Below are 16,100 nucleotides of genomic sequence, written 5' to 3'. Positions count from 1 at the left end.
TCCTCCCAGCTTCCAATGGAATTTTCTGATCCTTTCAACTTGAGGGGCAGGTATTTGATGGCGTGGAGATCGTCTCCGCGAGCCATATGGATGTGAAGAATAAAGTCCTCAATCCAGACCGCAGGGTTTGTCGTTCCGTCTTATGCCTCAATGTTTACGGGTTTAAACTCCTCTGGAAATTCGTGATCCAGCACCTCATCGGTGAAGCACAGGGGGTGTGCGGCATCCCCTGTACTTGGCTGTGTCGTGGCATGGGTCCGACGACTGTAGTGTTCGGTCTTGATTCCGAACTAGTAGTCGACCAGTATAGTCGGTTTTGTGGCCGTGATCCTGCATAGGAACACGTTTCCTAGATCCGTAGATGGACCTGGTTATGCCAGCTCTTTTGTCCAGGTGCTCACGTAGATCGTGTTTCTGGTACTTGGCTGCGACCTCCCTTCCTTTATGGGGTGTTGATTTGTGTGCGGTGTCATTAGCCGCTTTGTCTCGGCCACGAGGTGGCCGGTCTGGCAGATCGGTCGTATTGTTTTTCGGCGGAATGGGCACGATAGCCTCGTCGTCGAATTCGGGCAACAACTTACATTTTGGGTAGCTCTTTGTCTGGCGATCACCGCCGTATCTTTCCTCAGTTTCGAGCACTTCGTTCCATCTGTGGTTGAGCGTATCCTGCGTGGCTTTAAGTCATTGCTTCTGCTTCTTCAAGCTCCTCGCGGTGGCAATAAGTCTCTTGTGGAGGTGCTCTTGTTCCAAGTGTTTTTCCGGGATGATGTATGCATTGTCGTCCGGACTGTTCTCCTCTCCGGAGACAGGTTTATAAGTTTTGTCTTTAGCATCGCTGTGATTGGACAGCGGCCCCGGACTGTGTTTGCCGTCTCCTTGCTCGTCCTGCTCCACCGCTGGATCTGCGGGGTCTTCTTGTCTTCTGCATCGTCTGGGGTGTTGTTCTTTCTTGTGCCGGTATCGTTGTTTTTGCTATGGCGGGGTTTAGAGCGGCGCCGCTGACGTTGGTGCTTTGGCTACTTCTCAGGAGGATTATCCTCCGTTGCATCCTTTTGATCCTCACCATTGTTTTCTTTGGGTGTGTCCACCATATATATGTCATATGATGAGGTGGCAGTCCAGCGCCCTGTGGACGGTGGTTCCTGTTCTTCTCCGGCATCGTCATCCATACCGTCGATGTCCTCGGAGTCGAAATTAAGCATGTCGGTTAAGTCGTCGATAGTGGCTATTAAGTGGGTGGTGAGTGGGTAACGAATTCCTTCGTCGTCCGCTTCCCACTCAAGCCGGACATAGTTCGGCCAAGAGTCTCCTGATAAGGAGAGAGATTTTAATGAGTTTAGTACGTCGCCCAAGGGAGAGTGTTGAAAGATGTCCGCGGAGCTGAACTCCAAGATCGGCGCCCAGTTGGATCCGATGGGCGCGGATACGCGCGGTTCGGAGCCTATGACCGGAGACGAGTCTGAGGGTCCGATGATGCAGTCCTCATTAGAGGTTGAATCTATGTTCGGATCTAACGCCGTTGAGTGTGCGGCCTCCGTGGCGAGTCAATTCTCCCGTCCTCGGATGGCACGATTTGCACTGGATCTAAGGCCAGGGCAACTATAGGTGTGATCTCATGAACACCGTCCGATGGCAGATCTAGGTCATGCTCATCGTGGTTGTAGGGTGCATCTGTCATGGGATCGAATCCATCGAAGATCAAGTCTCCGCAGATGTCGGCAATGTAGTTCAGGCTTCCAAACCCGACCTGATGGCCGGGGGCATAGCTGTCGATCTGCTCCAGATGGCCGAGCGAGTTGGCCCGTAGTGCCAAGCCGCCGAATATGAAGATCTGTCCGGGGAGGAAAATCTCACCCTAGACCGCGTCATTGTACATGATTGAAGGAGCCATCAAGCCTTACGGTGACGACACAGTGGAACTCTCAGTGAAAGCACCAATGTCGGTGTCAAAACCGGTGGATCTCGGGTAGGGGGTCACGAACTATGCGTCTAAGGCTAATGGTAACAGGAGGCGGGGGACACGATGTTTACCCAGGTTCGGGCCCTCTCTATGGAGGTAATACCCTACTTCCTGCTTGATTGATCTTGATGATATGAGTATTGTAAGAGTTGATCTACCACGAGATAGTAGAGGCTAAACCCTAGAAGCTAGCCTATGATTATTATTGTTCTTGTCCTACGGACTAAACCCTCCGGTTTATATAGACACAGGAGGGGGCTAGGGTTACATAGAGTCAGTTACAGAGAAGGGAATCTACATATCCGAATTGCCAAGCTTGCCTTCCACGCAAAGGAGAGTCCCACCCGGACACGTGACGAAGTCTTCAATATTGTATCTCCATAGTCCAACAGTCCGACATAAGCATACAGTCCGGCCGTCCGAGGACCCCCTAATCCAGGACTCCCTCATATGCCGTTGGAAAGATTGGTTTCTCCTCTTATCAGAAATGCACTGCCGCCATCCGAATGCTTGCACACGGAGTGCCCGGTGATCTCATTGATGAGTACATCCGTATGAGCGAGTCTACATGCCTAGAGTCCCTGTATAAGTTCTGCAAGGCTTTTATTGCTGTGTTTGGCTCTGAGTACTTGAGAGAGCAGACTGCTGAAGATACAGCCTGTTTTGTTGGCGATGAATGCCAGCAGGAGCTTCCCAGGGATGCTTGGCAGCATAGACTATATGCATTGGGAGTGGAAGAATTGTCCTTCTGCTTGGCAAGGGCAGTATAATGGCCATGTCAGGGCTTGCACTGTCATACTTGAGGCCGTGGCGTCTCAAGATCTCTGGATCTGACACTCTTTCTTTGGCATGGCCGGATCACACAATGATATCAACGTGCTTCAGCGCTCGCCGGTGTTTGCTAGGCTTGCCGAAGGCAACAACCCACCGATGAACTTTACTGTCAACGGGCACAACTACGACAAAGGATACTACCTGGGTGACGGTATCTATTTTTAGTGGACCACTATTATCAAAACAATCCCCAACCCTGTCACAGAGAAGAGGAAAAGATGTGCCCAAGAGCAAGAGAGTGCTAGGAAGGATGTCGAGCGTGCCTTTGGTGTTTTGCAATCTCGATGGGGCATCGTTTGGTATCCTGCTAATACATGGAGCACGCAGAAACTGTGGGAGGTGATGACTGCTTGTGTGATCATGCACTATATGATCGTAGAAGATGAGCGCCCGGAACGTCTGTACGATCAAGGGTTTCAGTTTCAGGGTGAGAATATTTGTGCCTGAGCATGGAGGGACGACAACATTTGAACAGTTTACCCAATTCCATCATGATATGCGTGATTGGAAAACTCACGTGCAACCGCAAAATGATTTGCTTGAGCATATACAGGTTCATGTTGGCAACCAATAGATGTATCTTCTTTATTCGGCTTGCAAAACTATGTGAGTCATTTTTACTTATATTCGGCTTGTAAAACTATGTTATTTTATTCGGTTGAAACTATGTTATTTGACTATATGTTTGAATGCAATAGCAATGCAAAAATGAGCTATTTGTTGAAATATGGCTGCCAGCCGGCTAGGCCGACATATATGGATCGGCGCGTTGGGCGCACTGCCGATTCAAATCTAAAACATGAGCCAGATCGCTCGAGTGATTTTTCGAAGAGGAAAAGCGCCGGATCGCTCGCCACGGTGAGCAAAGGATGGACGCGAAATGAATAGAGCTGGCTTCAGGCACACGGCGTTTCTGCATGGATGCATGTTCCCCATGCCGGGCCGGCTCCCCACCATGCGGGAATGGGCTGGTGCAAGTCTGATACGTGCCCAGGCAGTCTGCCAGCGCGTGTGAGTTGTGACCATCCTCACTTATCGAATTAAGATTTTTCTGACCCTAAAAAAAAGAATTAAGAATTTTCTTTTAGCACGAAGTAGTAGTATAGTACATTAAAAAAAATCATCTTTGCGGAGTGAGGGGACACTGACTACAACTATAGCGTGGTACCATGACGGCGATAAAAGCTGACAAAGCGAAGAGTGGCGCCGTGCGTGCGGGCCGGGCGGTTTCCTCGCCACGCCGGTGATGTCCCAAATAAATGAAAGGAGATCCTGTTGATGACGGGGAAGGAGAGAGAGAGAGCGCGCGTCCTACTCGGCAGTCGGCACTCGCCGTCGCCGTCGTCCACGCCGGTGCGGCCGCCGCGAGCATGGTTGCACCGTTGAGCGTTTATGGAAGGGTGCAACAACCACTGGTGTACCTGTACCAGCCGCACGTCTTCCCTGGCCACCGTGCAAAGAGCCGAGCCGGCAGACGTAAGCTTCACGGCCGGATCAAATTTAAGGCGCGCGCGGCAACCACGGCGCGGGATCGATCGATTCAGCCACAGGAACGGAGTAGTCAATCAATCGAAAGTGGGAGTGGTTGTGCGTGGTAGTTTTGTGTTCCCATCGGCCTACATTCACCAGAACCGGTCAAAAAAAGCGACTGTGTCTCTCCACCCAGTCTTCACAGACCGGAATCAAGTCCAACGCATGCATACCACACCTCGCATGCACATCACACCTCGTGAACCTTGCCACGACCAAACTCGCAAAAACAATATGCACGAAAGAAGAACACATGGTACGTCATCATCATCAGTACAGAAAAAGAAGAAATAATTTCAAAAATAAAGAAGTAGAAGAAAGAAAAGGAGAAAGTTTGGGGACACGAATTGTCGAAGATAGCGAGAAATTCCTCCGATCAGTACCATCCTCAAGCGTCCCTTGCGTGCGTGCTTATCCACAACGTAGCTATCCACAGTCCAAAACACACACAGGGTGTGATCGATGCTTTGTTGGAATGGGACATATAACGACTCGCATCGCATCATCAAGCATTATCGCCGTATAAAATCTCGGCTGACACGAAAGCTGGCCGCGAACGTTAAGCTTTGCTGGACGCCTCCTAACCAGTAGCAGTATTATTTGCATACAGAAAAAAAGAATATATACCAGAAATAATCACACTATTATTTTTAGAATATGATGATGGTGCTCCATCAAGCAAAGAAAATCTCCCGCGTTCCCGCCAGCCTGCTGCTGCTGCCGACTACACACAACTATCAGACGTTGGCAAATGATGTCAAAAGAAAATCAGAACTTGGCCAAAAAAAACAGAAAAAAAAGAGCCTTGTGCAGCTCTGGCTCCGCTCAGAGCTGTCCACGCGCCAGCCGTGCGCGGGACGTGGCCGCGAGCGGCGCACGGCACACCCGAGGGCCAGCCAGAGCGCCAGGCCGGCCCGGGTCAACCCGCCGCTGCCCGGGCCCACGCGCAGCGAGAGGCGGTGGCCCCCAGCGAGTCCTCGGAGCAGCAAAGAGAAGAGTCGGAGCCGCCCACGACAAACTCGCTTTCGAGATCCCCTGCCCAAACCCAGACCAAAAACCAAATCAGGCCACTTAAAACTCCATCCCGTGGCTCGTAACGAGCCGCCCGCCGTGCGTTAATCCGGCGGATCCAAGCCCGCGTGCGTGCGTGCGTGCGTTCATTAGCCCGCACAGACACGGAAAAGGAAGGCAGGCGAGAGAAGACCATCAGACAGACCGTCCACCCATTCGGCCGGCGGCGGCGCGCGGAGCAGCAGCAGCAGCAGCGGAGGGGGATCAGCGAGCGGCGCCGACCCGAAGCCCCTCCCCGCCCAGGTGATTTCTCGCCCCCTCCTAGTTCTCTCTCTCTCTCTTTTTTTGCACGCGGATCTTCCCGGGCGTTTCCTCGACGGCCGGCGCCCCCGCCGTCGATCTCCGGGGGCGGCCTGAACTCCGGGGCGGGCGGTTCCCGCGCCGCGATTGCTTCCTCCTGCTTGCGCGGCGGGCAGGGGGGTTCGGGGCAGCAGTCAAACGGCGATTCTGGTGGGCGACCCCCGGGTCAAACTCCGAGATCGAGTGGTTGGTCTGGCCTCTGCAATTTCGGTCCAGCCCAAACACTTCCACACTCGATTTAGTTTAATTCGTAGGCAGAGAAACCGATAGCAGAGTCTTATAAGAAAACCAAGGAATCAATAATAGCAGCGTCGGATTATGTGGGTTTGTTTTGATCCGGTGCTGCTTTTCTTAGATTCCGCCGTATGCTCTTCCTGGTGATGGATACTAGCGGAAAAGGTGCGTGGCCAACTCGGTGGGGCGCTTTTGGGTTATGGCTTTGATACTACCGGAAAAAGTACGCACAGTTAGTTATTAGGTGGCTTTCTGGCTGGATGTTGGAGTGAGATGCAAGCTGATTCTGTTGTCCCGTACCAGGGAGCTGTCACCAATTTAGCTGCTTTATTATGTGGGTGATTGCTGATAAGGTCCGGTCCAGTTGAATTTAGGTGATTCAAAGCTGATTGATGACATGGTTTACTTGTTGGCTACATGCTACAACTGGGTAAAGTGGAACCAAATGTGGACAAGTTTTATGTTATTCAGCTCCTATTTGAGCGTGAAAATTGTACAGAATAAATATACATAGCCAAATACTCGGTTATATAAACACAGCTTAATCAGATGGGATTTTAATTTGTAAGTGCTCCTGTGATTTACTAATTCTTACTTCCTGATGCTATATGGCTTGTCTTCGTGTTCTTGATCACAGTACTGAAATGAATGTATCCTCGCTTGCACGAGTAACAGGCATTTAGGATGGTGGATAACAAGAATGATGGGTCTGAAGGGGTTAAGTTCAACACATCACACCTGATGCAATCAACCGAAGAGGTTGCGAGAGCATTTATTGCCGCTGCTTCAGCTGCCACCGTGCAACCAACACGGCCATCCGTCGTCTATTCGTCTGGGGAAGAGAGTGGCAGCCCAATGCAGAAGCTGCAGCAGCAATTCTCCAAGATCATGAAAGGGTTTTCAAATTCACCCGAAGTGTCTGGACCATACAACCCAGAAGTCCTCACGACACACAAGCGGCAGTGGTCGAGGTTCCAGCAGAAGTCATTGGTATGTATGTCACTACCTATGTTCAATTCATGTCTATCTATTGTACTCTACGTGGTGTGGGAATGTGGGATATACTATGCTGATTAACTAAGGTGCTTAGTCAGAGCTGTAATTTTAATGATTGATGTGATACCTGGCTTTTCAAACTACTAGGTATAAGTTCAGCCAAACCATGTCAATTTTCTGTAGTTGTTCAGTGACTCAAAGTGTCTTTGTTTGCAGCTATTGTTCAAGCATAAAACTCGTGTTTGCAGTTCATGCTACAAACAATATCTACTTGATTTTCTCCCGCTATTCTATGTAGGACATAATCTATGTGCGGTCACATGACACAATGCCATTTGTGTTGTTATCTGTATTGCTCTAATGTCTACATTCATGCAATGTTGCTTTGAAGGGTCATTGTCAGAGAAAATTATACTCCATGTTTGATACAAGTGGAGTCCTATCACTGATAGCTCTTAATTGGAATCTTTTTGGTTAGGAGCCTATCAAGCAGTGATTGATCAATTATTGCTAAATTACTTAAAACTTATGAAAAACTTTGTTATGCTTGGGTTAGAGGTTTGGTATTTGACTTGTGAGCTGCGAGAGCTATTCTGCTGTTGGGATATTCATGTTAGTCATAGTGTGAAGTAGTCTCATATTTTTGATATCAAGGAGAAATTACCTTTGTTGTAAACCTTGAAATTGGGCTGCATACCCAAGTACCTTCTACACAAGTGTATAAGTATTTATTACGCCTGCATACACAATTTTTTTGCCTTTGGGGTTCTACTGAAATCTGATTTAAGTGCAATAGATAGGTATGTAATGTAGACTCTTGCTTCTATTTGGCCGGCTGCCGACTACTTACTGCTGAAATGGCCTATCATTTTGGAAGTAGTAGGACTGGTAATTTTGGCAAATGTCGAAGAGCATAGTGCCTCAAGTTCTTTTTTTTTTGGTTGGAACAGGGTAATAGGTGCATCAAAGAACCATCACATCTTTTTGAGAGCATAGTGATTGTTGGGCTTCCTCCTCAGGCAGATATCCATGAGCTAGAAAACATTGCTCTAGGGAGAAATGATGATGATGCAAAGAAATCAAGACATATATTTGGCAACAACCACCACCAAGTTCATGCCGTATCAAATTTGGAACCTCAGGTTATCACTCACATCATCTATTGTTGCATGTTCTTATAAAATGGAGGTCCTATTGCTGCCTTTCTTCATGTGTCTGAACCTCAGGATATTTTGTCTTGTCCTTCAGGTCCTTTTTGCGTACCCCCCTGAGAGGTCTCTTCCGCTTAAGTACAAGGATATTGTCTCGTTCTGCCTTCCTGGAGGTGCACAGGTCTGCCATTCGAACTACATAACCCTGATACTTTGCATTTCTCTATAATAAACGTTTGCAACGATTATACATTAAACTTCAATTTTACCAAGTTTTATGGTGCTTCCTGTATAGGTTATATCTTGTTTACTGGGTTGACATAATTGTTATGTCTGGTTCAGTTCATAATACTGTAACTTGCCACCTGGGTTACATTTCAAATTATAATACAATAAAAAAGTCGGCAATGCCCTTGTGTAGGAAACAGAGTGAGGGGACGTCGAGAGAGAAGAAGGCAAAGTAAAAAAAAAAATAGTTGGCACCAGCCTAGTTGTCTACATCCACCATGTATGAAATAGTGCAATAGCGTGACAAAAATCTCCTCAGGGGATCCATTAGAGAAAAGCCTGGGGTGTCAGTTAGACAGGTTTGGAATATAGGGCTGGAGTAGACACACTCCTATGGGCTATGGACCAGGTGGTCATTTAGACTGTTTTGGACATACGGTGACATGCCAGCGTTGCCAAGTAAATATGCAATCAGAACAAGCAGTACCAGGAAATTTAGTCGATAAAAACAGTGAAACTAGAAATAGTCATCTGGCGGCTATCAAGTTTCAGTATGTCCATTGCCCTCGCCATAAAACACCCATACCCACCCCTTTTTTTCTGTATGCTCCAATCGACTAATATAGTGTTGTCCCTCGTACAAAAAATCTTGGAAATCTCAGAGAAATAGAATTTACTTTCTGTCTGGCAAATCTGTAACTGCTAAATTTTGTGGCTGAATGTGGTCCATAATCCTAATTTCATGCCCGAATTAGCTTCATGTTGTTAGTGTTTCCTCAATATTTGTGCAGAGCTTATAAGAAGAGCATAGAAACACTTCTTACCAAATAATTTACCTATATTTACATTTGTAATAGGTTAATGCTGTTGAACGGACTCCTTCATTCAGCGAGCTGAACGAAATTCTCCTAGGGCAGGTGACTTTCTCAGCTCAGTTCGTGTTTTATTTTTATAATATCTCTGTAGTCGTGAAGTTTCTCCTCCAACCACATTGCAGACTACGCCGCAAATTTACAGTTGTAACGTATTACATATTTTCTTTTTAATCTAGTCTATTTGGGGTTCTGATGTGAATCTTACTTTTTATATTGTCTTTTTCAGGAACATCTAAAAGAAAGCAATCAATCTTTCGTCTTCCGTTTACAGGTATATTTACATCTTTCTCTCTTACACCGTTTCACCTTACTGGGGCTCTGACATTGAGGAGTTCGCAGGTTGCTGATGATCCTACATTATATGGATGCTGTGTATTGGTGGAAGAGATTGTACAAAGACCCTCAAAGCTAGTTTCGATGCTCACGAATGAGAAACCTGTATTTCCACGCCGGAGTCGTTATGTAGTAACCACGCCACGGTGTTATTGCATCCTGTCTAGGCTGCCATTCTTTGAACTGCATTTTGGGGTGCTGCAGAGGTAGCGTACAGTGCTCTCCATTATCTCCGGTTATCTTACTGTATTTGTAATATCTGAATTTCTCTTCAGTTTGAGTATTTTGGTGTGTCAATCTTTTTGAGGTGGTAGAAATGGAAACCTACTTAATCTGTAATGAATTTACAAATTTCTTCTATTTTTCTACTTAATCTGTAATGAAGTTACAAAATTCTTCTATTTTTTTCTTCTAGAAGTTATGTTTGCAAGTTATTCATTCATACCCCCTCCGTTCCCAAATATAAGTCTTTTTAGAGATTCCAACGAGTGACTACATACGGAGTAAAATGAGTGAATCTACACTCTAAAATATGTCTACATACATCCGTATGTTGTAGTCCATTTGAAATGTCTAAAAAGACTTATATTTAGGAACGGAGGGAGTATAATTTACCAATATTCCTTATGTCTGAGCTTTATGTTGCATTGATGACCTTACAGATACATTTTCTATTTTTGGATCTATCTGTATAGTTTCAACCCTGCAACTAGTATAACCGCTCCATATTTTGCACAGTACTTTACTGTCCTCTAATTACAGTACATAAATTTTGCATTGTATGAATAAGGTCTTAATGTTACATTCTGGAAGCTTTTTGTTTGATTTGTCTTGAGTCTTTGTCAAACATTCTTGCATGGGTGTCTTCGATGCTATCACACATTCAACATTGATGGTCCACCCTTTGCATTTGCCTCTCCGTAAGTGTCTGCCGTGTTTCTTATGCAGTATTCTTATGGAAGAACGACTTGAATGGCTCACGGATGGTGTTAGCATGCTAACCTCATTATCGCCTGAAGAGGACTGTGAGGATGGTGATATTTGTGAAGGCTCCGAAATCGTAGGACAGGAACTGTATTTTGGTTGTACAACAGTAGAAAAATCCTTTGAACCAAGTGTGGAAGTTTCTCCAAAGCAGCTCTCTGACACGGACAGCAATTCTGAGTATAGGGAGAACCAACTGGATTTCATCTCCCAAGAAGTCCAACAGGAAAGTGGTTCTCCTGTCAAAGAAGAACAAAATGTTCTTGTAACAGGAACAGCTACTCAGTGTTATACCGCAGAAGAGTCTGACAATTCTGTTTCAGAAGATACAGCGACTGGTGTATCTGGAGTTAAGCTTGATGAACCGGATTCCTTACCCATCATTCCGAATGAATCTGATACCAAGGAAAATTCTCATGTTCTTTCACATGAAGATGTGAATGATGGAGAACTTGATATCTTTGTCAATGATACTATCTTGCCGCTTATACGGTCTCGCCTTAGTGAAGGATCTGAATCATCACCAAGGTATGGTTATGGTATCCTCCAAATCAATTAGCTTCTAGCACAGCCTGCTGTTTTCCTCAACACACAATCGGCCTAGTCTTAACCCCTAATGTTGCTGTGAACACTTTTTAACATTATAGCTAGATAACCAATAAAGGTTGGCGGGAACTGTTGTGCTGCTCTCAGTTCTTATTTTCTTACCTCAGATTCTCTTGTCATGAATGCGAAGCACGCTTGTTTGCAAACTATATTTTACGTGTGCATCAGTCCCTGATTAAAATAGTAAAACAGTTATCACCATTTTCTGCAGTTCCCAAGACTCTCCTTCTGAAAGCATAAATTTGAGAAATGATACCCCCGACTTGGACTTGGAGGAGCCATCTTCCATTGGTCATGGAGACGTAGTCGGGCACAACAGTATATTGCGATGGGCTAAGGTTCTGTATGGATGAAATTATGCAATATTTTGCTCAGCTCCTATCCGTGAATTTGTTGAGTAACTTGATGTTCTCTCCAGGCCAAAAAGTATGGATCTCTACAAGTTGTCTGTCAGTACTACCAGTTGCAGTGTCCTGTCAGGGGTTCATCATTTAATTTTCATCCGTTGGAGCACCTGCACTCATTGAAGTTTCACCGGCCAGGTGAAACTGCTCTTCATCTTGCCGGGTCGACTATTGATCTTCGGTCACGTGATACAAGCTTAGAGGTGGCTGAGGTAATTTATGGGATGCATTACCGCATTACGCATTTAGCTGACCTACTTTGGTGTAACGTTCACGTCTATAAGAACAATAATATGCACGTGACATGTCTAGTCCTATTTCAGATGCGTAATGCACTCTTCGCTGAAGAGGAATCGACTGCTTTATCCACATGGGCTGTTGCAACAATATGTGGATGCCTCAGGTTGGAACATGTAAGTATCCCTGATTTATTCCCGGGATGAAATGTTTCCTTTGCGGAACCTAGTTATTTCTTCTATCATGCTATTTGCTTGAGGCTGTCTTTGGAAAACCCACATCTAAACATACAAAATGTGAGAGCCCCCTGCCAAGAGTTTAATTGTTTCTTATTATAATTTTGAACCTGTAGTCACAAATATTTGCAAGTGTCTGGTTTGCATGTTCGATGTGCACATCGGATTTGTAAACAGTTCACAACAAAATTGTCAGTTTTTTTGAAAACTGCATCATCTGTTAGTTTTACTCTTTAAGTATATGATGTAACCTTGTTAGTGAAGAATCCCTTTTGTTCTTGAAAGAGGGCAACATGGAATTTTAATTGGTTGCTTTAGTGCATGTAGTGTGTTATCCACTTTAATGCATTCCTTTCTTGATCCTTGGCATCACTTTTGTTACACTGTACTGCTACACTTCCATTGCAGTAAATGTTTTATGCCTTTATTTACTGTAATGATTGATTGATGTGTCATTCTACATTCTTGGGCTCTAGTTTTATCTGTCTTAGCACACAAACTGATTGTCTATAACTTGCTTGTGAGCACTTAATTTTACCTGTAGTTACCAACTTGGAATTCATTTTGTTGACAGGTAATTACGCTTTTTGCTGCCGCACTCCTGGAGAAACAGATTGTTATTGTCTGTTCTAATTTGGTACTGTTCCAACCTTCATACATGTTTTGACATTCTTATTCACACCTTTTGTGTTGATATTGCACACCAGTTAATCTGATAATTTTCTTGATCTGTGTGTTAGCTAACAATTTTCTGTTATGGCAAACAGAATAATCATACATGAGTTGTTATTTAATAAAGAATATTGTTTTGATGACCAGGGAATGCTTTCAGCTTCAGTTTTATCCATAATACCTCTAATACGACCATATCAGTGGCAGAGTCTACTCATACCGGTACTTACATTTTGTTCCTCTGAGTGCTCAGATCTGAACTGGATGGCTTGGCAATGTATTCATGCTTAACTCTTGTGATGTCTGCATCATTTAATACAGGTTTTGCCAAATGACATGCTGGATTTTCTGGACGCGCCTGTTCCATACATTGTGAGTTCCCAAGCTTATTGACATATTTTGGTTTGATTAAAGTAGAGAAAATTGTGGAGAAACGGTAGAGATATGTTTTTAGTCTTCACACTAAGGCTGATGGAAGGCAGTTAGGCCCAGTCCCTACAAAAAGGCAAGAAAATTGGGCTAAATTTACCGCCTGTCTGAAGTGATGGGATCTGTTCTGCCTATCCATTATCCAAGCAAGCCAGGGAGGGATGAGAAGGGAATATTTTTGGGGGATGGGATTGAAGGAGAGATACATATCTCACATTGGGTGAACACCAAATATGTAGATATTGGTCTATATCGATCACCATCTATTTGAAATAAATTTTGTTGAGTTAATTTGAACTGACTGGTGAAGGGGAGCCTTGGCGCAGTGGTAAAGCTGCTGCCTTGTGACCATGAGGTCACGGGTTCAAGTCCTGGAAACAGCCTCTTACAGAAATGTAGGGAAAGGCTGCGTACAATAGACCCAAAGTGGTCGGACCCTTCCCCAGACCCTGCGCAAGCGGGAGCTACATGCACTGGGGCTGCCCTTTAATTTGAACTGACTGGTCCACGACTAACAATTATTCTCATGTTTAGGTTGGTGTGCAGCACAAAACACCTGATCTGCAATCCAGGCTAGCAAATGCCGTGATAATTGATGCCAACAAGAATCAGGTGCCTGCAAAGTGTCTTACCTATTTACCTGTGATATTTTATTACTTTCTGGAGACAAATTGTGTCCACTACTGTGTATTGCCTGCGTAGTGCTTTCCTATTTCCTTTTTACAAATTTGCTGATTTGGAGACTTGTACATCATCAGTTTCACTTGTAGTATAATTTTTTAAAGCATCTAATGCTGTAGTATCATGGTTGATGATGTAAATAATGCGACAAGCTATTACTGATGGACGAAATCATGCTGGATGTAGATTAAGTCTGCTTCAGTACCGCAACTTCCACAACAGAAAGAATTGCTTTCTGCGTTGCGGCCGTATCATTCAAGACTTGTGGGTGAAAGTTATCTCGCTAGGAAGCGCCCTGTCTATGAATGCACAGACGCCCAGGTTTGTTTAGTTGTTCTGTGCTGAAGTATAAGCATTTTCTGTATCCTGTGGATTTTCACTTCTGACATCATTCTGAACTTCTGAGCATACAGGTGGAAGCAGCCAAAGGTTTCTTGGCAGTGCTTAGATCCCACCTTGATTCTCTGTGCTCCAACTTAAGATCTCACACGATTACCAATGTGCAATCCAACAATGACAAGGTATGTTGTTAAAATGTATGGTCTGTGTATTCTTGTGTGCCTTTATCTGTTGAACGAATTGTCTTGGGCCCCCAGTGTGTTCCTAAACAGGATTTTATCAGCAGATATATACAAGTGCAGGATACTCGTTGCTAATTTTGAGTCTTTTCTTTATAATCATAAGAAGAACTGTCAGTTGCCAACTGTAAACATGTGTAGAATATTTGTTGTTGACTCGAGTCTATTTCTTAATATATAAAACACCCCTAGTTACTGACTGTCTTTTGCTGTCTTTACACAGGTTTCCTTAATTTTAAGAGAGAGCTTCATTGGTTCTTTCCCGGCCCGAGATAGGCCTTTTATGAAGGTATTAAATTTGCAGCCTTCCCATTTTCATTGCCTTCAATCTAGTTTGAGTACCATATTTGGACAACGCTTCAAGGTCCTGATTCTCAGGTTGAGCAATACTTAGAAGTCTTCTCTTTTTGGTTGAGTTTTCATATCTTTTGCAAGAATCGATTTTGCCATTTTACATATGATAGGCATATGCGTGTTCAGTGAGACATATACTGCGGCACAGACTAATATATGCAGTTCATTCGATTTTGTTGACAGCTGTTTCTGGACACACAATTGTTCTCGGTACATACAGACCTAGTTCTCTCCTTTTATCAGAAGGACTGAGTCTCTCTCCTGACGATTTGACTGTCATCAGCGACATGATTTTTCCAAGGTGCAAAACTAAACTTTGCTCTTTGTATTGTAATGTTGTGCATCACTTCTTTGCCCTCTTTCAAAATAATAGTTACACGATTTTATAACTTCAATCTTCGTTAGCATTTTCCTTAGCCCTTTGGTACAGGGTCATAACTTTATTAGGTCTGTAGCTTTGGTTGTAGACCTTCATTGGCACCCCAAAAATCGAAATGTGACAGAAAATTCCCTGTGCTAGCATTGCCCATCAGCTTTATTGCTTTTGTAGCTAACCGTCTTTTACCAGCTTTATCAATTATGTTGTATACCTGCTTTTAAAAACCTCACCTTCAAATAACATCTGCTGGATCTGTTTGCATCACAGCCTTTCAACGTTGAGCTCAACTGTACATACCATCGTAGAAGCTGCCTTTGATCACATTGGCAGCTCATAGTGGACTAGAAGCTGCAAGGGACAACCCGTATACTGTTGGCGAAGCTGTAGATTATTGAGGAGATCCAGGTAATGTAATACCAGAAAATGCCCGTCGGGCTGTTGTAAATTAGCTCTGCTACTTCATCAGAAGACTTTGTAGGCAGTAGTCGTTGCCATAACGAACCTTCTGGCTTGCTCTTCCTACAAATGCAAACTCGTCGGGCGTGGGATCCCAATGTCACTTCTGCAGCTAGTTCGTATACGGGGACAGACAACCAGAAACATATACCGCAGTAATTTAAGCACAGACTAGAGTTAAAACTGATGCAATGTCGAAGGACTATCTGTATCTCAATTTTGCCGTGTGACGTTCTGTGTTGTACAGAAAAAGTTTGGAGTGTGATATACAGAGTACTTTCATCAAATCATGACCTGCTGTCTGGAGTTTGATATCGGTTTTGTTCACATCCCTGTACGCTGTAGCCGTCTCAACTATTGCAAGATGCCATCCTGATCGGCCTTGTCCGAATCCGCCGTCTTATGTGAACGCCGATAGTCTGCCTTCACTGCTTTGAAGGCAGAAGACGGCAACTTCATAAAAAAAAAAGGCAGAAGACGGCAAGACGCTGCAGGCCTGCCATGATGAAATTCCAAATTATCTCTTGTAGGCGAAGTTAATTTACTGGCGCGTCAGGTCTCAGTCATCGGCT

The 16,100-nt window shown here is 44.7% G+C and overlaps 1 protein-coding gene across 2 annotated transcripts; it reads left to right on the top strand.

Annotated features, from left to right (window-relative positions):
• The first annotated feature begins 5,394 nt into the window (after nucleotides 1–5,394).
• Nucleotides 5,395–15,818, top strand: LOC119322773. Of its 2 annotated transcripts, none has more exons than XM_037596282.1 (20): nucleotides 5,395–5,638; nucleotides 6,605–6,919; nucleotides 7,876–8,067; nucleotides 8,174–8,257; nucleotides 9,162–9,221; nucleotides 9,406–9,450; nucleotides 9,519–9,718; nucleotides 10,461–11,024; nucleotides 11,314–11,440; nucleotides 11,521–11,718; nucleotides 11,830–11,919; nucleotides 12,554–12,616; nucleotides 12,799–12,873; nucleotides 12,973–13,023; nucleotides 13,615–13,692; nucleotides 13,948–14,082; nucleotides 14,175–14,282; nucleotides 14,563–14,628; nucleotides 14,877–14,994; nucleotides 15,340–15,818. In XM_037596282.1, exons 2-19 carry the CDS (start codon nucleotides 6,614–6,616, stop codon nucleotides 14,943–14,945), a joined length of 2,511 nt encoding a protein of 836 aa, XP_037452179.1. In that variant the 5' UTR covers nucleotides 5,395–5,638; nucleotides 6,605–6,613; the 3' UTR covers nucleotides 14,946–14,994; nucleotides 15,340–15,818. The 2 variants fall into 2 exon arrangements, with proteins under 2 accessions (XP_037452179.1, XP_037452180.1); XM_037596283.1 differs by having other exon boundaries at nucleotides 6,567–6,919.
• Nucleotides 15,819–16,100: the final 282 nt, after the last annotated feature.

This window comes from Triticum dicoccoides, chromosome 6B, assembly GCF_002162155.2.
Source record: "Triticum dicoccoides isolate Atlit2015 ecotype Zavitan chromosome 6B, WEW_v2.0, whole genome shotgun sequence".
Taxonomy (NCBI): domain Eukaryota; kingdom Viridiplantae; phylum Streptophyta; class Magnoliopsida; order Poales; family Poaceae; genus Triticum; species Triticum dicoccoides.
This window is presented reverse-complemented; position numbering and strand designations above follow the sequence as displayed.

Excerpts from the sequence above, each read along its gene's own strand:
- LOC119322773 (XM_037596282.1), top strand. The coding sequence starts at position 6,614 with ATGGTGGATAACAAGAATGATGGGTCTGAAGGGGTTAAGTTCAACACA. Across the intron at positions 8,068-8,173 it reads TATCAAATTTGGAACCTCAG|GTCCTTTTTGCGTACCCCCC; the intron begins GTTATCACTCAC and ends CTTGTCCTTCAG. Across the intron at positions 14,083-14,174 it reads ATGAATGCACAGACGCCCAG|GTGGAAGCAGCCAAAGGTTT; the intron begins GTTTGTTTAGTT and ends CTGAGCATACAG.